This window comes from Trichoderma evansii (genome assembly GCF_050947405.1).
Source record: "Trichoderma evansii strain SZMC 28006 chromosome Unknown GGI43scaffold_13, whole genome shotgun sequence".
NCBI classification, from domain to species: domain Eukaryota; kingdom Fungi; phylum Ascomycota; class Sordariomycetes; order Hypocreales; family Hypocreaceae; genus Trichoderma; species Trichoderma evansii.
The window spans coordinates 60,296-83,630 of NW_028145193.1; the positions used below are offsets into that span (position 1 = coordinate 60,296).

The 23,335-nt window shown below is 30.3% G+C and overlaps 3 protein-coding genes across 3 annotated transcripts; 2 read left to right on the forward strand and 1 right to left on the reverse strand.

Annotated features, from left to right (window-relative positions):
* Window positions 1-995: 995 nt before the first annotated feature.
* GGI43DRAFT_423508 (Alpha/Beta hydrolase protein) lies at window positions 996-2,456 on the forward strand (the record flags this gene model as incomplete). The annotated part of the gene is made up of 1 exon (XM_083208251.1): window positions 996-2,456. One exon carries the CDS (start codon window positions 996-998, stop codon window positions 2,454-2,456), a length of 1,461 nt encoding a protein of 486 aa, XP_083059388.1.
* A 49-nt stretch (window positions 2,457-2,505) lies between these two features.
* On the reverse strand, window positions 2,506-4,125 carry GGI43DRAFT_77679 (tyrosinase family protein). The gene is made up of 5 exons (XM_083210291.1): window positions 3,818-4,125; window positions 3,603-3,765; window positions 3,452-3,538; window positions 3,209-3,387; window positions 2,506-3,087 (listed from the first exon to the last, which is right to left on the reverse strand). The coding sequence occupies exons 1-5, from the start codon at window positions 4,015-4,017 to the stop codon at window positions 2,556-2,558; spliced, it is 1,161 nt and encodes a 386-aa protein (XP_083059389.1). The 5' UTR covers window positions 4,018-4,125; the 3' UTR covers window positions 2,506-2,555.
* A 1,245-nt stretch (window positions 4,126-5,370) lies between these two features.
* Window positions 5,371-7,466, forward strand: GGI43DRAFT_407706 (amino acid/polyamine transporter I). Its single transcript, XM_083206265.1, has one exon. It carries the CDS (start codon window positions 5,841-5,843, stop codon window positions 7,437-7,439), a length of 1,599 nt encoding a protein of 532 aa, XP_083059390.1. The 5' UTR covers window positions 5,371-5,840; the 3' UTR covers window positions 7,440-7,466.
* The last annotated feature ends 15,869 nt before the right edge of the window (window positions 7,467-23,335 follow it).

A 23,335-nucleotide genomic window follows, 5' to 3' on the forward strand; every position in this document is an offset into this window, starting at 1 on the left:
GAATGAGCCAGATGTTCTGTGGCCTAAAAAGAACAGCGATGAAACGCAAGTTAGCTACGCAATCCAGCCCAGTGCAGAACATGCTATTACTCACTACTACAGTCTAATTGCCGCCCTGACTGTAACGACTTGACCACTAAATATGACTAAAAACTACTGATTAAAGTCTTTGCAGAAAGGCGTTTTACAAGCGTAAACTAGGAGCTAAGTTAATAGTAAAAAAAATCTCTTCTGAAAAATATTCTAACTCTTGCAATCGTCGTAGCGCGCATAACCGTCATTTGCACCCTTCTGTACCGCTGCCTTTATCGGAGTAGCATGCGCTGCTATCCAATCCATCAGACTATTGTAGTCTCTTGCCAAGCAAATAAGAATTATGTGAAGGCATAGACTTTCCAACGATGATGTTAAGAGGCTTCTTTTTGCTGGTACAATTGCGAGCGGCGTACCTGAGAAGCCTAGTCGCTGGCTGCCGAGCAAGAGTAGTAGCGAATAAAGATACTAACTACATAAACCTGGGAGGTAGTTTAATATAATAGCCCCTGGGTCGTTCGGCACTGGGCTGTGTAATGTGAGCCGCCAGCCGTGATTCACCCACAATCACTGCAGACGAACATCCTTTATAACTCCAATACGCCTCGAATACGCCTCGAATACGCCCTAGCGCAGTCGCTCGCACAAACGTCTTCTATACGCCTCCCATACGCCATCCAAATACAACGCCAAGAGCTATGGCTTCTTGGGACCACCTATAATGACAGTTAATTACTGTGAAAGATCTGAGACACAATTTCTCATCTCTCCGATTGCAGTCATTTGTGGTCTTCGTTATTTGTAATGTGCTTACATTTGTTGTATCTAATACGCTCCTTGGTAGTGTTCAGCCTCTGGCATAGTTATAAATACAACGGGTTGGATCCTATTCAAGGACTCAATGATGGCCACACAGAGCACTGAACAGCTTATCTTCTTTCTTCGTCTCCGGCTTGCGCAAAATGAAGCTATTACTCACTCTGTGCGCGACCGCGCAAGCTTTCCTGCCCGCTCTAGCAACGGAATTGACCAGCACTTGTGATGCGTTTTGTCAAGGTCTTGCGCAAACGGCTGTCACGTTCGAGCATTCACAATTTGCTGACCCCAACCTTACCTTTTACAAGGTCCCCTCAAATTTCTCGCGAAATCTCTCTCCCGGAACGATCCTCACCGTCGAGTATGCCACAGATCTGTCAGACTATGTCGTTCCCTCCAGCTTGAGCATGTCGCGAATTATCTACACGTCAACTGATCTCAATGGGACAGTGCAGCCCGCATCTGCTTACATCCTTTGGCCGTATACTAAGCCCGCGGGCTCTGGATTCTCAGCAGTGGCGTGGGCGCATGGCACTTCTGGCACTTTTGCGCCATGTGGACCGTCAAACTACCGCGCTCTACAGTATCATTTCATGATGCCTTTCGCTCTTGCGATGCAAGGGATAGCTGTGATTGCGCCAGACTACGTTGGACTGGGTGTCGGCTCGCTGCCAGATGGGACTCCTATCCCACACGCCTACACTGCTTCTCCCGCGCAAGCCAACGATTTGGCAAATGCCATCATCGCCGCACGATCCGCTTTCCCCGAAAACTTGCCGGCTGATGGTTCTTTCGTTGTTGCCGGTCATTCTCAAGGCGGAGGCGTTTCATGGGCTTATGCTGAGCGCCAGGCCCAAGATCCTATACCCGGGTACAGAGGCACGGTTTCATTCGCACCCAGCCTTCGCCCAATTACGTGGATGAAAACTGCGCTCGCCGAGCTCGCCGCGGGTGCGCTTTCACCTTCATACGCAGTGTTAATCGGTATTCAGAACAAAATCATCGAGGGCGTCACCGCTGTTTATCCGGCCTACAACTATAGTGGTCTAACAGCTGCAAGTTATGATGTCTGGCAGAATGGTGTCGCGAAAGTCCAGGGTTGCTTGCCGACCGACAGCTATGTGCAGAGCACTCTCCTACAGAATGGTAATTTGACGCTTGATGAGCTTGCCCGTCTTGATTGGCCAGAGGATCCGATCGCGCAAGAGTTCGCAAATAGGACCAATGTTGGAGGCAAACGATTCGCAGGGCCTCTTCTAGTACTAGTAGGGGAGCTAGACTCAACAATTCCGGCGGAGAAAATCGAGGAAGTGGTAGATGAGACGTGTACGCAAATTGAGAACTCGCCTGACAATGAACAGCTGGAATTTATGACCTTTGGTCAGACGAACCATTTCCCGCTGATTCAAGCAAGTCAGCATGTTTGGATGGACTGGATCAAAGATCGCTTGTCACCCGGGTCAAAGAACTGCAAGAAGCCGTCACAGCCAAAGTGCAAAAAGACACTAGTTCCTGGGTTCCGGACCGGGTCGACTGTGCAATCAATCTCTCCGAATTGGCTGGTTACCACGCCAGGTCCTGGCAAGGAGTGGGAATACGCGTTATAGCTTATAAATGTAGGAAATAATATAACGGGGATTTGAAACGTGTAGCTGCTATGTTTGAACTTGAAAAGCCTTCTAATAAATTTCAGGGCTTACAACCCTCTACAAGTAGTAGTAGCAGAAAGGCTCTCCACCCAGCGTGTTAAGCGCATCAGCAATGGTGATCTCAGGGGCATTGACGCCCATATTCAACAGGTCAGTAACTAACGCATCACGGCTAGGGGGTGTGTTGAGGATGGTAATAGTTCCGGCGATGGTGTTAGCCTGGTTGGGGTGGAGAGCCTGCCAGATCCAATAGAGGTGGTCAAGCATGGAGTGGTGTAGGAAGAAGATGGGGTCATTGGGAGAGGAGAAGAGATCTGAAGCATCGCCACCCATGGTAAAGTGCCCAGCAGCATGCATCCCTAAGAATCCATCGCCGAAACGACCCTGCAACTCGTTTTGGAACTTGAGAATGCTAGTTGAGGCGGATCCCGTAGTGATGTTGAGCAGGTTTGAGAGCGTCATCCAAGTGTCAACGGGATACTTGCTAAAGTCACGCTTCAAGCATCGAGGATTGTAGCCGAGAGGACTGGTCGGGCTAGCCGCCATGCCGTCCATGCCAGGGGATACCGGACCAAGATTGACGGTGGTGCTATTTGACGTAAGCAAAATCGTACGTTTATATATTCATATGTATATAGTAGTGCGAATATACCTCCACGGTAAGCTGAAGAAGGGAAGGGAAAGGGGGGGTAAGAAAGAATTCTACTCACTTCACGAAGGGTCCGTCCTTGACACAGCCACCTCCATTGCCAGAGGGAATGAAGATGTTGTTCATACCAGACACAGAGCCATTATGGGCGACGAATGCACCATCACCACCCATACTAGTCGGGCTCCCATCGAAGACGGGCGACTTGGCAAAGTTGGAGCCATCGAACCAATTCCAGTACTATGGCCAGGTAACTCAGCTACCTTGACTTTTCATAAGGAAGAGATACCAAACAATAACTTACTGGCTGAGAGCCCTTATAACCACACTCCTGTCTCAGTGCATTCTCGTAGGCCCAGGTGTAATAGCGATGCCAAGTCAAGAAGTTTCCCTATAACCAGAGGCAAGAATTAATGTGTGCCACTCAGGAATAGGGACGGATGAAGTGATATTACAGTGCCGTGAATGCTCAATGTCTGGTTGATATGGACAGCCACGAAGTCATCATAACGGGTACGAGAACCAGGAGCGAACGAAGAATCAGCCTTGGACGGCTTGCTCATCAGGCATTTCACAGCCGTGATATACGCTGTTTTCTCCGCTGAGGTCAAGAATTTCCTAACGGATCTACGTTAGCAGGTGTTCTCACGGAAGGGTCAAACATTCTCACCAGTCTTTCCGCGCATAGGCCTGAGATAGGGAGCAGTAGCCAGTGGACCTCTTAGGTGAGTATGAATCATTGTAGTTGAGAGCCCCGAGAGCCTGGTTGCTTAAACTCAGCAGGGTTTCGCTCGCTGACTGTGATGCAACAGGGAGTGCCATTTGCAAGGCACTGAGCAGCCCACACACAAAAGCGATGGCGATCCGCATCTTGGCGTGGCTACGTTATTGGTACCAGCGCTTCTGACATGCAAGGGTAGGCGAAAGATAGGGAGCATCGAGGTAAAAGTGCTATGCCATGGGCTTTATATCTACCCCTCAATACAGCTTGAGTTACATTGCGTTTTCACGGGATGTGGGCGGTATCTGCGAATTACAAGTGAATTGCAGGGGACCTTGCTGATTATGTAAACCAAATAGCCCATCCCACCACTCTCCTGAAAGCTACAGCACCTGTAATTATCGCGCTCCAACCATCTCTATAGCTGTGATCTCATTTTAGTATAATTTCCGAGGAAGCCGTACTAATTTACAATCGTCGGTAGAAAGGTTTACACCAAGTTGGAATTTGTTCCTGCTAAATCAGTGACGGTCATATGTTTATCTTAGCGCCGTCGGCAATCCTCGAATACAGACACTCTTTAATGGGAGAGACGCATGCCGCAAGAATTAAACATAAGATATTAAGAACTTTTGCTGTCTATATGGGCATACCATACCATTATTCTTCATCGAATCTGCCCCCAGTCTCTGAAAGTGCTTTAGAGATTCAAATGGTCCAATCACCAAATCCAACACTGCCATCTCCAATAATTCTAGCAACGACATTCCTAACATCTCGCAACTTGCCTTCTGTCCAATATGCAGCGGGCAAATTAGGGCATGATCCATGTATACTTGCCTCATCACACCCAAGTTCCCGACACTGTTCAAGTCCAGTTCAAGCGCACTGCTCACAACTTTGTTGCAAAATTTGCCTCTTGCAGCAACGGTATACGATCTGAACTATCTAGAATAAATTTAACGACCTAGAAGAGGCCACGCCCTCGAATACCTTCCACCAGAGAGGGTGGGAGCCGACTAATTCTCTCAAAAGTTTACCCAAGATGTCATATTTATCGCACAGTGCTCGAAGATCTTGGAAGTAATCTACTATAATAGCCACGCAGCCCAGAGTTGTACCAACCATCATTTCAGCTACAAAAGTTGAGGCTTCGATGCAAAATATGAGAATCAACTACAAATTGATGAGCCATCATCTAGGTTTCAATGATGATTTCTGTGTTTTGGGTTGCGGATTATCAGCTACGAAGACAAAATACAGAACGAAGCACAGTATTTCTAAGAATTGCTATTCAAAGGGCGTCTGTGAGTATTAATACTACGGAGAAGTCAATTTGGAATAAATAACAATACTTGCTAATCCATGCAGTACTACTCGATCTCCAATGCGGGGGAAATGTGCTACCAGAGCGAAGTGTCAGATGGTTGGCAGGTGTGGAGGGGGCGCCGAATCATGAATAGCTGCGAATCAGAGTCTGAAGGGAGCGCCAACGGTGGATCCAGTCGAAAACATAGACCTATAACAATCCCACATCCCCCATCTGCCTGGAGAAATATCTTTGAACTAATCTTGAAAGCAAGCTAGTGAGATCTAGATTGTTATCAAGATAAGCCACGCTCACTTAGCTGTCGCCTCTTTCAATCATGTCTGTACGATTAGCATCTCCACAGCCCTGGGCGCCGAGCGCAACGCCGTAGGCGCCACGCTAGCTTGTTGGAGTAAGGGTCTTATGAAGTGGTGAATCAGTTTATCAGAGACTAAGGACCGAAAGATATTTAAATTCCATGTGCGATCGGCGTGTATCATGCTCGGAACTAAGTATCAGAGATGATTTAAAGTCAGCAACATCGGTCGTGTACCACTCGTTGACTTTAATCAACCATTTCTTCATTTCCTTTTCATTTTGTTGGGCTTGTGATAGACAATCGAATTACTCTTCTTCAACCTGGAGTCAGCCAACTCCAAAGCAATGGGTATGGCTGGGCAACGGGATGACGCTATCACACGCCAGGTGGAAGACGCTGGGGAGCTGCAAGAGCTTGGTGTTGAGCAAGAGTTGCAGCGAAACTTCTCAACGGCGTCAATGATAGGTCTTGCATTCGCGGGTCTAAACAGTTGGACTGCTCTGTCTACATCTCTTAATCTTGCCCTTCCCAGTGGAGGTCCAAGTGCCGTTATATGGGGCTTGGTTACAGCTGGTGTGTGCAATCTCTGTCTGGCTGCATCGTTAGGCGAGTTCTTGTCCGCGTTTCCGACAGCTGGAGGGCAGTATCACTGGGCTGCCATGGTTAGTTGGCCACGTATCAGTCGTGGCATCAGCTTCGTCACTGGGTGGATTAATGTCGGTGCTTGGGTTGCCATGGCAGCGACTGGTGGACTGTTGGGAAGTACTCTCATCATGAACATAATTGCCCTGGAGTCTCCGAACTTTGAGCCTAAGCCATGGCAACAATTTCTTATCTATATTGCTTTTACCCTAGTGGCATTTGTTATCAATGCATTTACTACGCGACTGTTGCCCATCTTCGGGAAGATTGCCTTTGCTTGGTCTATAATTGGATTCTTCATCATCAGCATCACCATCCTTGGCACAGCTTCACCGACATATCAAAGCGGAGAGTTTGTGTATGGAACCTTGATCAACAACACAGGCTGGCCCGACGGGCTGGCATGGCTTATCGGTCTCTTGCAAGGTGCCTTTGCCCTTACCGGTTTCGATGCAACCATCCACATGATCGAGGAGATCCCGAATCCTAAGGTTGAAGGACCAAAAATTATGTTAACGGCGATTGGCATTGGTACATTTACAGGATTTGTATTCGTGTCTTGTCTGCTCTTTACATTAACGGATATCGATGAGGTCAATAACAGTCTTGCCGGGCCGTTACTTACAATATTATACCAGGCAACAAGGAATAGAGCTGCGGCTATCTGCTTACTCATGTTCCCGGTTATATGCATGGTGTTCACGTCGACGGCTCTGATGACGACGAGTAGTCGAATGAGCTACGCCTTTGCCCGCGACCGGGGTCTTCCCTTCAGTCACATCTTTGCTAAAGTCCATCCAACTCTCAATGTTCCTCTTAATGCATTGATATGGACAGCGTCGTGGATCATAGTTCTGGGCTGTATCTTTCTCGGATCAACAAGTGCATTCAATGCTATCGTCTCAGCTAGCGTGGTCGCCATTGGAATCACATACGCCATCCCCCCCGGCATAAATTGTTTGCGCCGTCGTAAAATGCTGCCAGATTCTCGGCCCTTCAAAATGCATAATACTCTTGGCTGGATCGCCAACATCATAGGGATTGTGTGGACAATTATTACAACGGTTTTGTTCTTGTTCCCTCCCGAGCCTCAAGTGACTCCCTCGAACATGAATTACGCCGTTGCCGCGCTTGGAATTCTTTTCTTAATCGCAACGTTTCAATGGATTTTTGATGGGCGCAAGAATTACAAAGGCCCGCAACTACCATCGATAAACGAGCTGCACATCATCGATGGAGGCAATGTGGTATCAGGCGTACCTATGGATAAGGACGGGAAGGATAGTCGTAAGGATGCTTAGTAGTCATCAGTTCTTGCAATCAATAACACACAATATCAATATATCTACATAATTTATTCACTTGTGTCATCTTAAAGAAAATCCTACCGGCAAATTTCAGATATCCGAGTTCGTTTCTGCTGGCAGCTATAATTGAATGGTTATATCGAACGTAAGGCATCGGTAAGACCCAACTATTAACAGTTTATTGACGACGCAAAAGTGCTATGCATATTTTTTCTTTGATGCTGGGGCTATTTTACTTTAGAAAACTAGTCTAGTAAACTATTGTAAAATGTATCTACTGATAGCTTACGGCCTAGGAATTCCCAGCAGCGCAATCATTCATCAACTTATAGAGCTGTTCTCCTATAACTGTTTCCAAAAGAAATCGAGGACAATATCCATTAAAATAATGCTGAAGTAGCTGAATTAATACAGTAGATGTTTATAGACAGGAATGAGGTGAAACAGAAATTTACAAGATATCGGCGATAGAACAAACGGTAGCCAAGTTTTATAATATAAAGTCCTTGCCATGCAATTCTTGGTTCAAATTGGGATAACCAATATCTCGGCCACCGCTCCCTTAAGGAATAATGTTATTAGTTTGGAAATTTATCTGGAATGCATTAAATGCCGCTCAACCTTCACTGTCCGTTGAAGCATAGTTCTCTCCACCCACACGTGGTAATGTCAGCAAGGTGCATTAGCCTTACGCCACGTCGTGATCTTAATTCACTATGCAGCAGTCGGCGGTATTTGAGTGGGTACGCAAGGAATTAGTCACCTCTTTCAGGGTACCAAAGTATTGTTGATGCCTAGCATGATTAAAGTCCCTTGTCGTGACTGCTGTAGAGAGAGTGTATAGTCTTGGCAGCCGATACCAGTTCCTTTGACAATTCGGAAAAACTGAATCGGTGCTCCAAAGTATACCCGGGGATACACAGATGTGCAATCTTGTTCTGAACTCGACGTAACTCATTACGTCCTGTAATCTTCTGTTGGGTTACACATCTGGCTGTCTGCATCCTGAGACATGCAGCTGTGCCAGCCTTTTCTCATCAGACAAAATCATTTTTTAACAAAAGTATTAACCAGCCATTTTGAATGATAGAATTAATATATAATTCCGTACCAGAGCTATGAGCAGTATTTGGGGCAAACGGTGGGCTATAATCAGGGTTGTCAGATTCAAATTCGTAATTCGTAATTCGTAGAATATACGAAAAATTTTCTTATTTTCTTCGTAAAAATACGAAATTTTTTCATGTTATTATTACTTTTTTTTTTTTTTTTTTTTTTTTCATTTTTTATATTATAACTTCCTATTTTAATAACAAGCTTCCCTCCTACACCTACAGGTACCCCACCTTTTAAGTGCTTAACCACTAGAAAACCTCACTCTGTTTAACTAGCTATCAGATAAAATAACTTTAATATTTTCCCTTACAGTCCCCTTTAAGGAGCCTGGAGAGATGGAAATATTTATAAACCCTCTAGTCGCCCAGAATATAATTAACCCCGTCGCCCCCAGACCAGTAACTGTACTGCAACTATAGAAGAAGGCTACTCCTTCAGGCCTAAAAGCAAAAGAAATTAAAATACTCCCTTTTACTTTTGAAAAAAAAAATATTTTAAAAAAAACTTTAAAACAAATAATATACTTTCTTTTAATTTTAACAAGGCAAGACTAAGTATAATAATAATTATATAAAAACTATTAAAAAGCTTTATTATTTTTATTTTTAATGTGACGACCCGGTCACTAGATTCCTAGATGGGATTAGTAATATAAAAGGATTCCCAAGGGATAAACCTGAGGTCTAGGTTTATGTTGGCGGATAGGTTAGGGGATTTATAAGCAATAGTAACAAGTAATAATAATCAGTTACTACTAAGGTTAATAAGACTTAGTGAATTGCACTTTAATTGTATTGTGATTAGTGTGTTAATAACTGGCTATTTAAGTTATTTAATAAGTGAAGACTGAACTTATATATTTAGTTAAGCCTTTGTGATTTTTACAGCTTGTCAGGCTTGTAAGACAAGCTGGTTAAGCGTGTAAGTCTATAAGCTCGTGTGGCTTGTAAATTAAGCTTATTAAGCTTATCCTAATTAGACTATCGGTCTTTTATTAATCCGATGAGTCCTACCCTGTAGGCCTATTATTGTAACTATAAGAATCGGGTTATAATATGATACTCCCCTCCTGTTAGTCTTGCTTTTAAGACCTAGTTGTTTTAATATACTTAACTTATTTTTTTTTATTCCTGTGCTTAGTAAGTGTTTTCTTTTTTTTATTAATTTTTCTAGTAATTATTATAATTAACTGTGTTTATAAAGTGTGTTTTAAAAAATAAGAGTAGTATAGTAATTTATTTTTATTTATTCTTGCTTATTTTTTTAAAATGAAAAAGTATACTTACTATAAAAATAAGGGTTTTAAGTGTTTGATTTCTTCTAGTGATTTAATACGCTGTTTTTAATGTGTTATTAATTAGAAATCTTTTTATAACGCGCGACAGCTTTTAACTGCCTAATTCCGCAGGGTTGCAGCTTAATATATTAAACTTGAAGAAGAAATTGAAGTAGCTAAGGAGGAGTATTAGTATAAGCTGGAGCATTTTAAGCAGGCCAGTGTAAAGGTTAAGTGCCTTTGTAAATAAAAAAAGTTATAGTATTAAAAGATAATGTGTGCTGTAGCGCGGGGAATTACTGATTTGGAGGAACTGGATTGTGTTAAGCAGGAAGAGGCGGGAGCTTTTACTTCTCAGGCCGCTATATTACAGCCTGAGCAGGGTTTTTTTAAGGTTAACTTTGCTTTCTTAGCGCTTAAGGATTATTTAGAGTTATAAGAGATAGATCCTGAGCTGTTAATACTCCCAGATTTTAATAAAGTTTCTTTACTAGTGCTATTAAATTTTTAAAATATTTAATAAGCTCTTATATTTTTTCTTTTTTACTTTTTTTTTCTTATTACATCTTATAGTATTATTTATTATTATTTTTTATTTTTATAATATTAATATTTTTTATTTTATATTTTTTTTTTTTTTTTTTAATAATAATTTTATCCTGGATAATTTTTTTAATATTTTTATTAATTAGTGCTTTTTTTAATAATAATATGTAAAAGATTAAGTATATAGGTTTTTCTTATTTTTCCTATTTTTTAAGTAGTTTAAGTTTATAATTAACTTCCCTGATTTTTTTTAAAATTTTATAAGAGTTAAGTTTTTTAAAGTTTAACTTGTTACTTAATTTGTTTATTTTAATATTTACTTATTTATTACTACATGTATATTATAATAATTAAATTATATCTTTTTTTTAAAAGTTTAGTTTTTTAAGCTTATATTTATTTATATATTTAACTATTTTTTAATATATAAACTTAAGTTATATTTTTAATTTATTATATAATTTAATTATATTTTTAACTTTAATAATAGCTTTTTTAATATTTTTCTTTTACTTAAGCGGTTTGTAGGCTTTAGGTTTAAATCTGTAGTTAAAAAAAAATAGTAATTTGCTTGTAAATTTTAATTTTATACTATTATATAAAAGCTGTGTAATTAAAAAGAGTTTTACTTAATTATTTTACTTAAAATTAATATAATAATATAATTATATTTTAATTATCTAGTTAATTTATTTTATTTATTTATTAATTTATAAATAATAAGCTGTACTAGCTTTATAATTTATTTTAAATCTAGCAGTAAGTGTTTTCTAAAATTTAAATATAAATATATTTCTTTTATTAAAGATTATTTCTCCTGGCAGTTTATAATTATAAGTAATAAATCTTATTATTATATAACTTAAGTTTTTTATACTAGTTATTTTTTTAAATAATAAAAAGTAAGTAAATTTAATAAGTTTATTAATACTAATAAATATATTATTATATATTATCTATATTACTAGTTCTCTGGATTATAATAGCTTAGTAATAAGATTAAATAAAATTAATTTTTATAGTTATTGTAATATAGGTAACAGTTATAGTTTTTTATATAGCTTGTATTTGGAGTTTTTTACTTGCTAATATATATTATATTTTAATATTATATTAATAACTTTATTTTTTATTTTAATAAATTAGTAATATTATTAGTAATATTAATAAGTTATATTAATTCCTTAATATATAATAGTAATTATATTTTAATATATGTTTTTAAGTGTTTTAATTTATAATTTTTCTAGTACTTAGATTTTATTATTATTTTATTTTAATATCCCCTTATTAAAGTGTACCTGCTCTAGGAGTTATTTAAGTATTAAATTTTTTATTATATTTCTTATTTTATTAAAAATAAGATTATATTTTTTAATAATAAATAAGGTATTAATTTATATTTACTTATAATTTCTTTTACAGTTTTTATATAAAATTTAAGCTTTTATTTTAAGTATTTGCTTAAAATATTTTTCTTTTTAATTTAAGGCATTTACTTTTTTATTTTTAGTTTTTTTATAATATATAAGTTTATACTTGTAATTTAATAAAAACTTGAAATATTTAACTTATTATAAAAAGAGTTTTTAAGTTATAGTAAAGTAAGTAATATTATAATAGTTAGTGTAGACTTTGATTTTGTAAGTGTTTTTTAAATAATAATATTATTATTTTTTAAATATTTTAATAATTACTATAAATTCCTTGTTATAAATAAGGTATTTTAATTTAAGTTTATATAGTTTTTTTAAAAAAAAAGCTATTAGGTAAGGTTTTTTATTTTTATCCTGTTATATTAATACTCTTTTAATTATAAAATTTAAGGCATTTATTTTAATTTTTAATAGCTTATTTAAATTATATATAATAAGTACAGGTTTATTTAAAAAAGTATTTTTAAATTTTTAAAATACTTTTTTTATATTTTTTTTATATGCAAATTTCCTGTTTTTAAGTTTTTTTTTACTTTTCTTATCTTTTTTTAAATAAGTAGTATTAGTAAGTAGTTTAGTAATTTTATTATAATTTCTTATAAACTTTTAATAGTAATTTACTAATTTTAAAAAGTTTTATATTTTTTTTCTTATTTTTAATAATTTCTAGTTCTAAATAATAATAAGCTTATTAAAGTTTATTTAAATTTATCCTAGTAATATTAAGTATTTAAGAAATTTAATTTTTTATATATAAAAGTTATATTTATTTAATTTTATTAAAAAGTTAGTATTTTTTAGTGTTTATAATATTTTATATATATATTCCTAGTGTTTTTTAAAGGTTTTAAAGAAAATAAAAATATTATTTAAATATATAATTATAAAGTTATTTATAAATATTTTTAAAATATAATTAATTATTTATTAAAATATTACAGGTGTGTTAGTAAGTTTAAATAATATTATTAAGTATTTAAATAATTTATAATATATTTTAAATACTGTTTTTTATTTATCTTTTTTTTAAATATAAATTAAGTTATATACTTTTTTAAAGTTTAAAGTAGTAAATTATTTTATACTAGTTAAACAGTCTTAGATTTCTATGATAAGTAGTAATAAGGTTTAATTTTTAATAGTAATTTTATTTAATTATTAATAATTAATAACTAATTATAATTTTCTATTTTTCTTTAATATAAATATAACAGGGTATCTCGCTTATAAAGTAAATAGTTTAATATATTTTTTTTTTAATTATTCTTATATTTACTTTTTAAATGTTTTAAGTTTTATTTTATTAAGGTTATAAATTAAAAAAAACTTTATAGTTTTTCTGTTTATAAGATTTATATAGTAATTTTATTATAAGTAAAGCGGCTATATTATTTTTAATATTAGGCTGAATAGTTTTTAATATTTTTTATATTATTTTAGTACTTTAAGTAAAGTATTATTTAATTCTCCTGCTTCTTTTTTTTTCTTTACTTTTAATAATATTTTATTTAAAGCTTATAGTTTATTTTTTACTTATATAATAATTTTATTAATATATATTTTCTTTAATTTGGCTTGCTTATAATTATATTATAGTAATATAAGTGATTTTTTTAAATTAAATTTAACTTTTCTTTTAAGTTTTATTTTTTTTTTTTTATTTTATATAAAAGTTTTTAAGCCTGAAGGCGCGGCTTTGCTTTTTTTACTCTTTTTAATATATAATTATAATTTTAATAAAACTTTATTTTCTTATTTTATTTATTTTATTTTCTAGTTAATTAATAAGTTATTTTAATAAAGCTAATAGTTTTTAAATATAATATTACAGTTATTAAATATTATAATATTAAGTTTAATATTCTTAGTATATCTAGTAATAAATACAAGAAGGTAATTAATTTTTATATTAATTTTAATTTTAATATTTAAGTTAATAATACTAGAAACAAGTATTAGGTTTATTTTAATAAAGCGTGGTAATTAAAATTTAATTATTAAGCTGTTAATAATAAGATTATAATTTACACTGTTATTTATATAAATCTTAACTAGTCTATTATATAATTATCCTGTAAAAAAAAGCTTTTTATTTTTTATTATTTAAATTATATTAATAATAATTTTATTTAGGTGGCTTTCTTATTATAATAGTCCTTAGTATTTTATATATTATTTATATTTTAAATGCTAATTCTAGTTTTAGATTATCTGGTAATAGGCCTTAATTAAGGCTGTATTTCCTAGTTTTTTACTTGTATAAGTGTTAAGGTTATAACCTTGTTAGGTTAGTTTAGTGGTAATTTGGTAGAATTAATTTCTTTTTCCCCTGTGGGTTTTATAATAATGTAGTTTATAATCTAGGAAGTGTTATTTATTATAATACTTTATTATTTTCTTCTTGTAAAGTTGCAATTGTATTATCTTATATTATTCTTCAAGTTTGTTAAAGACGTGCGTTTAATAATATATTTTATTATATTTATTCTAGTTTTTTTTTCTATAGTTATTATTAAAATAGCTAGTGATTTTGTTAATTAAGATTTCTTGCAGGATTTATTCTACTACAGTTTTTTCCTAAGTTTTATTAAGATTAATATTTTATACAGGTTATTATTTAAAATATATTATATATATTTTCTTTTACATTTCCTTAATATAATTATATTCTAGGTTATAAAATCCACAGAAACTATATTTTATACACCTATAGTATACTTTATATAATCTGCAGAAGTAATATTTATATTATATTAACTAGTAGTCCTAGTTCTTATATAAGTATATAATATATTTTTCTTTATAAAATTTATATTTATATATTTTAAAATTATCTTAGCTTTTATAAATTATACCTATTATTTTTTTAAATATTTTAAGAGTGTTATAAGTATTATAAGGTTTAGTTTAGAATTTTTATTTTATTATTTTATTATTATAAGGGTAATAGTTTAGTATATCTTATTATTTTATATTTTCCTAGAAATAGTTATAAGTTTATTATTTAAAGCTATAATAATAATATCTTTTATATTTATATTTTAAATTATTTAAAAAACAGAGATAATAGTAATATATTATATAATTATAATTATAATTTAAGCAAGTATATTTTATATTATTACTTTTATAATATTTATATTAAAATTCTTTAATTAAGCTTAAGCTAAAGCTTTTACAGTTATTAATATTATTATTAAATGTTTTTATTACTTTTTTTAAATACTGTTTAATAAAGAATTATTTTTTAATAATATATTTTATTTTATCTCTTTAATAATAAGTTTTAGTATAATATGTGTTTATTACCCTGATAGTTTCTTTATTACTTTTTTATTTTTCTTTTACTATTTGTTATTATTTAATTTTACAGTTATATACAAGATTTATTAATCTGTATTCCGAGTATTTTATTACTTTCTAGTATTTATTATCTTTTTTATTAGCTAGTTCTTTTAAAACTAATTTATTTATTTATTATTTTAATTTATAATTCAGGTTAAGTTTTATATGTTTATATTTTAAATATTTAAGTGATTTAAAGTAAACTTTAACTTCCGCTTTTTCTTTTTTAAAAAGTTTTATTATAGCGTTTATATTATATTACTATTTAGCTTTATATTTATACTTTAAATCTATTAATCCATATTCCAGGTATTTTAAGTATTTATACTTAATATTTTTTAAATTATAAATATTATACTTATAGTAATTATTAAGGATATAATAATTATAAGATTTTTTTTAGAATCTTATTATATTAACCTTTGCTTTTTTAAGTGTTTTAATTATTTAAAGTTTTTTAAGGTAATAGCCTGATTTTTTTTTACTGTTTTTATAAATAATATAATTATTATTATAGCAGGCTGTTTAGCTTAAGTTTATATAAGTGTTTTTATATATAGTATTAATTTAAGCTTTTTTTAGCTAAGTGGATTATTTAAGAGTAGTCTTTCTTTTTTTATTTTTTTTAATATAATAATTTTTTTTTTTATAACCTGGCTTATTATAATAATTATATTTACTATTAAACTTTTTTTTAAGTTTTTTTTTAAAATTCTTATTTTAATAGTTAATAAAGTTTAAGTTTATTCTTTTTAATTTTTTATTATTACTATTAGTAATATATTTATACTTTTTATTATTATTAGCTTGTAAGTATATTTTTATATAACTTCTTATTTTTTTAACTTTTTATTCCTGTTATTATTTATACTATTATTTATTAATTTTAATAAATTTCTTTTATAATATTTTAAATATTTCTAGGGGGTCTTTTAAGAATAAGGTATTTTTAATTTCTAATTTTAAGCTAGTGTAATATAATATATATTTAATTATATTATTATAATTTATTTTAGCATTTAAATATATAAATTTAATTATATATTTAAAATATAGTTTTTTTTTTTATTTAATATTAAAAAATATTATTTTAACTTTTTATTTCTTATCTTTTTTTTTAAATAAGGCTTTTAATTAATTTTTAAATTTAGTATAATTTATAAAAAGAGTTACTGTTTTTTTTTTTTATATTATTATATTATTATTTTTTAAATCCTATAAGTATAGTTTATATTAGTTTTTTATAATATTAATAAGTCTTCCTTCTACTATATAAACCTTAAGTTTATCTGTGTTTATTATAGTTTTAAAATAATTAAAGTAATTTCTTATATTTATAAAATAAGCTTAGATTTTTTTTAGATTTTTATTAAATAATACAGGTATTTTTAATTTAAATACTTCTCCTGGGTTTTACTATTATAAGGTAATATTAATAATTAAAGTAGCAGTAGTTCCTGCTAATGCAGGTGTTACTATATTACCTTATATCCCCTAAAGCTGCCCTTAAAGGTTTATAATAGTTTAAGCTTGCTAGGTAATAGTATTTTAAGCCGTGCCTTATTACTACTATAAGTTACTAATAGCTTGCTAATCTGCAGTGTATTAAGCTTTTATTTACTATACTAATCTTTTTATATTTACTAGTTAAGTTATAGTATTAGCTTTTACCTGTAGTAGTTTTATAAGTTTTTTATTAATGTTATTGTTTATTTTATAATTAGATATATTTTTTAATATTACCTGTAAATTTAATAACTGTTTAAATAAGAGTTATTAACATGTAATAACCCGGTTACTAGATTTCTAAATAGGATTAGTAATATAAAAGGATTTTTAAGGGATAAACTTAAGGTTTAGGTTTATATTAGCAGATAAGTTAGGGGATTTATAAGTAATAATAATAAGTAATAATAATTAGTTACTATTAAGGTTAATAAGACTTAGTAAATTGCACTTTAATTATATTATAATTAGTGTGTTAATAACTAGTTATTTAAGTTATTTAATAAGTGAAGACTGAACTTATATATCTAGTTAAGCTTTTATAATTTTTATAGCTTGTCAGGCTTGTAAGACGAGCTGGTTAAGCGTGTAAGTTTATAAGCTTGTGTAGCTTGTAAGTCAAGCTTATTAAGCTTATCCTAATTAGACTATCAGTCCTTTATTAATTTAATAAGTCTTACCCTGTAGGCCTATTATTACAACTATAAGGATCGGGTTATAACATTTAATAAAATAAAAAAAATTACTGCTTTTAATAAAAAAAAAAATTTTTTTATTAAAAATAAAATTATAAATTAAATTAAAAAAATTAATATATAATAATAAGTTAAATAAAATATTATATTAAATATAATTATAGCTATTAACTCTTGCTTAGAATAATATATATTTAAATCTGCTTTAATAATAGTAAAATAAATTTGCTTAGTTTTAAATATTATATTTAAAAACTTTATTACCTCTTATATAAATTTAATAAAAAAATTTAAAATTTTTAAAAAAATAAGTAATAATAAAATAAATACTTAACTAATTAAAATAATATTAATTAATATATTATATAATATAAAAAATAAATTAAATAGCTTAAAAACTAATTAAAATAATATTAATTAATATATTATATAATATAAAAAATAAATTAAATAGCTTAAAAAACTTTATTAAAATAAAAGCTTTTATAATTATAAAAAAAATAAACTTTAAAAGTTTTAAAATTATATAAGCTTAAGTTATATTATAAAATATTACTTATAATAAAAAGATATAAAAAAGCTTTAATTTTAAATAAAAACTTATTACTAATAATAAAAAGCTAGCCCTTGTTAATAATAATAAAAAAAATAAAATTAAAAAAATTAAAAAAAACTTAATAATTAAATTTTTATTTAAATCTTATTAAATTATAAATAAAGAAAAATATTAATTATTAAAGCTAAATAAGAAATAATTAAAATAATAAAAGTTATAAATATAAATATTACTTATTTTTAAAAAGTTTAGTTAAGTTTTACTTTTTAAATTAAAAATTAAAATATAAAAAATAAAATTATTATATTTAAACTAATTATAAAAAATAATAATTTAAAAATTAAAAAAATATACTTATAAAAGGTTTTTTTTATATATAATATATTAAAAATATATATAAATATAAGCAAGACTTATTTAATTAATATATTAATTTTAAAAAAAATATATATTAAGGCAAGAGTTAAAAAATAACTAGTAATAATTTATAAAACCTCTTTTAAAATTTTTTTAAATATATATTATTATTTTATATTTTTTAAAAAAAATATTAAACCTAGATTTAAATTATTTAATAATTTTTATTTAATAAAAATATAAGTTTAAAAACTTAAAATTATATAATATTATTACTATTTTAGCTTTTATAACTTTTAAAATTATATTAAAATTAAAAAATATTTTAAATATAAAATGTTTTTAAATAAATATATAAATATTATAATAAACTATTCTTTTTTTTTTAATATATTAATTATAATAACTTGTATAAAATAAATTTTTTTTAAATATTTAACTAAGCTAGTTATTAAAAACAAGGAGAAGGTTTATATTATTAAAGACTAGTTTAAAGTAATTAAAAAACTAGGATAAAAAAAATATATAAAAACTAACTTATTTAAGCTAGCCCTGGCTATTAAAATTACTTTTATAAATAAAACTTTTTTAAAAGCTAATTTTTTTAAAAAAAGCCCCCGGATCCGCTACTTATTCTCTAGCTCTGCCCCTTAGCCGCTTACTAAGGCCCCTGCTTAAAAGGTTATTATCTTTAATAATAACTTAATAAATAGCTCCCTTGTAAAATTAAAAGTGTATATAATAAGCTTAGAAAATAAAATAGAAAATAAAAATAATAATATAAAGGAAATTACTAGTAAAAATAATAAACCTTTTATAATAATCTTATAAGTAGCAAGCCTTGTTATAGCTGCTAAAGAAATACTAGTTTTAAGATTTTTTAAGTAAATATTAAAAAAAGTAGCTTTTATTAAAATATTATTTTTTTACTTATATAAAAAAATAATTATAATATTATACTTATTTAAAAATTTTATATTAAATAAAATAAAATATTAAGTAAAAAGTAAATTAAAAATTACCCTAGATTTTAAATATATAATTTTTTTAATAATTAAAAGAATACTAGATTTTTAATTTTTATATTTATTAAAAAAAATTTTAATTTCTTTAGTAAATAACTTTTTTTTAAGCTTAAAAAACAGGTGTATATATTAAATTAAAGTCTGCAGTTATATAATTATTAATATTTATAAAAGAACCTTAAATAATATTATTACAGATATTTTTATTAAATAAGGCCCTCTGCCTTTTTAATTTATTATAATAAGTAACTTTAATATTACTTATTAAATATAATAGCTAGGTAAGAGGCTAGATTTAATAAGAAATAAGATAGTAAAATAAGCTAATAAGTATAACTTTCTCCTTTTTTTAATAAACTTTTTTATAAAAGACTTAAAAAAATATATTAATTTTATTTTTATAAACTGCTTTACTTATTTTAAAGTTAAATATTTTTTAAATACAGGATTAAATTATTATATAATTATTATTATATTATTAAAACCTATCTGCTTTACTTTTAAAGCTAGAAAAAAATATTTACTTTTAAAAAAATATAAAAATTTTAAATAATTAATATATTCTTTTATATAAACCCTTTTTATAATTAACCTGGAAAAACTTTTAAAAGGAAACCTGGATAAATATATTAAAGCCTTATAAAACCTTTTTAAAAATATCCTGGGAGCTACTAGTAAAACCAGGTATTAGAATAGTTACAGCGCCCCCTGGTAAATTAAGGAATATAAAACTGCTTACAGAGTAATAAAAAAGGCCTCTAATAGCTTATAAGAAAAGGCAGCTGCTAAGAATAATTTAAAAACATTATCCAGAGAAGTAAAAAAGCGCACTAGGACAGGATTATTACTAATACTAGTGTAAAAAAAAAATATCTAAACTCTAGTAAAATAATAAAAAATTATAAACTGCTTTTAACCCCCTCTTTTAATAAATAAAAATAGGAGTATTTTAAATTTTATAAAAAAGGCGACTTTCTTTAAAAACAAGCTACTTAAAAAAAAAATTATAAAAAAAAATATCCTAGACCCTTAAGAAAAAAACCTCCCCCTTAATAAAAAGATTAAATAAGATATAAAAGTCTTGGAAAAAAAGGCTAGAAAAGCTACCACAGGGTTAAGTAATACTGCCCCCAGCACGGACAGGATTTCTGTAATACTTTTATAACTAGCCTGGCCAGCAGTTAATAATTATATTATTAACCTTTTCCAGGGATATTTTAAAATTAATTATTACCCCCTCTTATTTAAAAATACTAAAGTAACTATTATTTTTAAACTAGGGAAATTTAAAAAAATATATATTATATATAAAAAATATAAACTAATTTTACTCCTGTTTTATATAAAAAAAAACTAGAAAAACTTTTTACTAGAAGAGTTTCCCTACTAGTATTTAAATATAAAAAACTACTAAAATAATATTTTAGCATGCTTCTTAAGCAGGCAGCCTTAAACCTGGTTACATGTCTAGTTTATAATATAAAAACAGTTTTAGTTAAAAGCCTAGTCACCTCCCTGCTTACCTTTAATATAACAGGGGCATTTAATATTATTATATATAATAAACTTATTTAAAGGCTAAGAGCACAGGGTTAACCTTTATTTTTTATACTCTAGGTAGACTTTTTTATAAGTAATAAAAAGGCTTTTATATAATACAGTTACAGCTCCAGGTTTAGCAGTACTAGACTAAAGTACAGGGCCCTATAAAAATCCCCCATCTCCCTAATTATCTTAATACTATACTTTTACCTTATTCTTTAGCTAAATAACCCTAGCTTTAGGTTTAGGTATATTAATAATATTAATATTATAGCTATAGGAAAGGATATTAAAAAAACTACTTAAATGCTATAATAAAAACTTAAAAACACTTTAAAATAAGGCAGAGAAAATACAGTTTCTTTTAACTTAGACAAGGCCAAACTAGTCCATTTTCATTACACTTAAAAAAATACTTGCTTAAATTAAATAAACTTTAAAAAAAAGGCTAATCCTGCTTTAAAAGTTAATAAAATAGCTAAGTGTCTACTTAAACCTAAGACTCTCTTTTAAAAAAACATATTAAAGTTATAATAAGAAAGGCCCTTAAGGCCGTTAACTTTTTAAGATCTTTTAATAAAATAATTAAAAGCTCCCTCCTAGACGCTGTAGCCTTAGCAGCTAAAATATATGTTTTTCCTGTGCTTTTTTACAAGCTAGACGCCTAGTGGCTAGGTATAATAAAATAATATTAGTTAAACCCCTCCAAGACTACGAGCACGGGCACGGATAACCTAGTTATAAAAATAAACAAGGCTATTAGAGCGGCGGCCAGAGCTGTAATCCTAGTATAAAAGACAACTAATATAAAAGTTATATACAGGGAGTCAGGCGTCCTGAAGGCCTCGCTGGCTATAGCTTAAGCGAGGGTCCGGATTAGAGCCAGGTTCGCCTGCCTAGACAAGAACCACCTTATTAGCAAAAGAATAGATAAAAGACTGGCAGGCGCCCCCCTGACTAGACTTTAGCGTATAGCTGTTCTAGCAGGACACACAGTCAGACTATCCCTTTTTGCTTATAATAACAGAGCAGTTCTCCCTAAACTAGATTTTAAAGGAATTAAAAAAGAAAAAGCAGCTAAAAGCCACCTTGAACTGCTAGATAACTTACTAAACTCTACCCTTATTACTTATTTAGACAGCTCCCAGGACAAGCTCAGTAATACAGGTTAAGGAGCAGTTATTTTTTATAAGGCTTAAGTTACCAAGTCTAACAGATGCCTCCTTAACGCGGAGGTATATAACGCGGAAGCAGTCAGAGCTTTTAAGGCAATTAAGCTTGCTAAGGAACAGGTCTGGCTAGATTCAAGTATTAATAAAATTATCCTCTTCTTAGATAACTCGGCAGTTGTGGATAGAATCCTTGGCTAGACGCCTTACTCCTTATAAAGCGCGTACATGGGCCTTAGGAAAATTATAAAGGACCTTTAACCAGAGATCTGTATTAAAGTAGCCTGGGTTCCCGGCTATAAAAATATATATAGTAATAAAGTAGCAGATAAACTTGTAAAGGAAAGATTAGAGCCTTTAACTCTAACATCCAGGACTGTAACAATCACCTATATCAAGAGGTGGGCTAAAAGCGAGAGGAGACAGCTCTAGGAGCTAGACTAGGACTAAAACTGACTGCCTTATTACAGACGCTGGCGACTAGACGCTCTTTTTAAACCCCTGGAACTCTAACTACCAAGGGCTATACTACATAAGCTATATGCAGAGAGATCGGGACACGGGGACTTCGTCAAGTACTATGAAAGATTTAGACACGATACTAAGCCCACCTGCAAGTGCGGCGAGCCAAGGACACAAGGCCACTTTACGGAATGCAGAATAGTCCGACCCTTCCTGCCGGAAGTCCCTGAAAAAGACCTTTACACAGGCATCACCCCCCTCACCTATTTATTAGAACCTGACAGATACAAGCACTTTCAGACACTAGTGGAGGACACGAGCCCTTACAGCCCCGCCCCCCAAGACACAGATTAACACAACTAATACAGATTGACACACAAAACTTTCCTTTGTCTTGTATAACACGTAGCGAACGCAGACTCTGAATATGCGGCTCCTACCGTCCTATTGCCCAGCAGGGATTTATGTAACTAGCTTACTTAGTGGATGTTAATAATAAAACAAACAAACAAATATCCTATTTTAGTAATTATTACACGCCGCTTTCTCTTTTAAAAACAAATATGAAAAATATACGAAAATACGAATTACGAAAACTAAGTCTACAACAAAAAATAGTATTTATTTAGTAGTGGGGCTACGAATATTAATACTACTTTTTTTCTCCTATGAATAATATTCGTATTAGTTACGAATTTGCAACCCTGGCTATAGTTTATACCCCACAGTACCCCTCCAAGTCTTCCTGAGGTAGTTTTACATCATCGGGAAGCATAATTTCCCAAAGGACGAATTAACCAGACAGACTGCGAATTATTTTGATAGTTTCTTCAATCAATGATCTTTTTGGGCGGCCATT

Excerpts from the sequence above, each read along its gene's own strand:
- GGI43DRAFT_77679 (XM_083210291.1), bottom strand. The coding sequence starts at position 4,017 with ATGCGGATCGCCATCGCTTTTGTGTGTGGGCTGCTCAGTGCCTTGCAA. Across the intron at positions 3,766-3,817 it reads GCCTATGCGCGGAAAGACTG|GAAATTCTTGACCTCAGCGG; the intron begins GTGAGAATGTTT and ends TAGATCCGTTAG. Across the intron at positions 3,388-3,451 it reads GTTATAAGGGCTCTCAGCCA|TACTGGAATTGGTTCGATGG; the intron begins GTAAGTTATTGT and ends ACCTGGCCATAG.
- GGI43DRAFT_407706 (XM_083206265.1), top strand. The coding sequence starts at position 5,841 with ATGGGTATGGCTGGGCAACGGGATGACGCTATCACACGCCAGGTGGAA.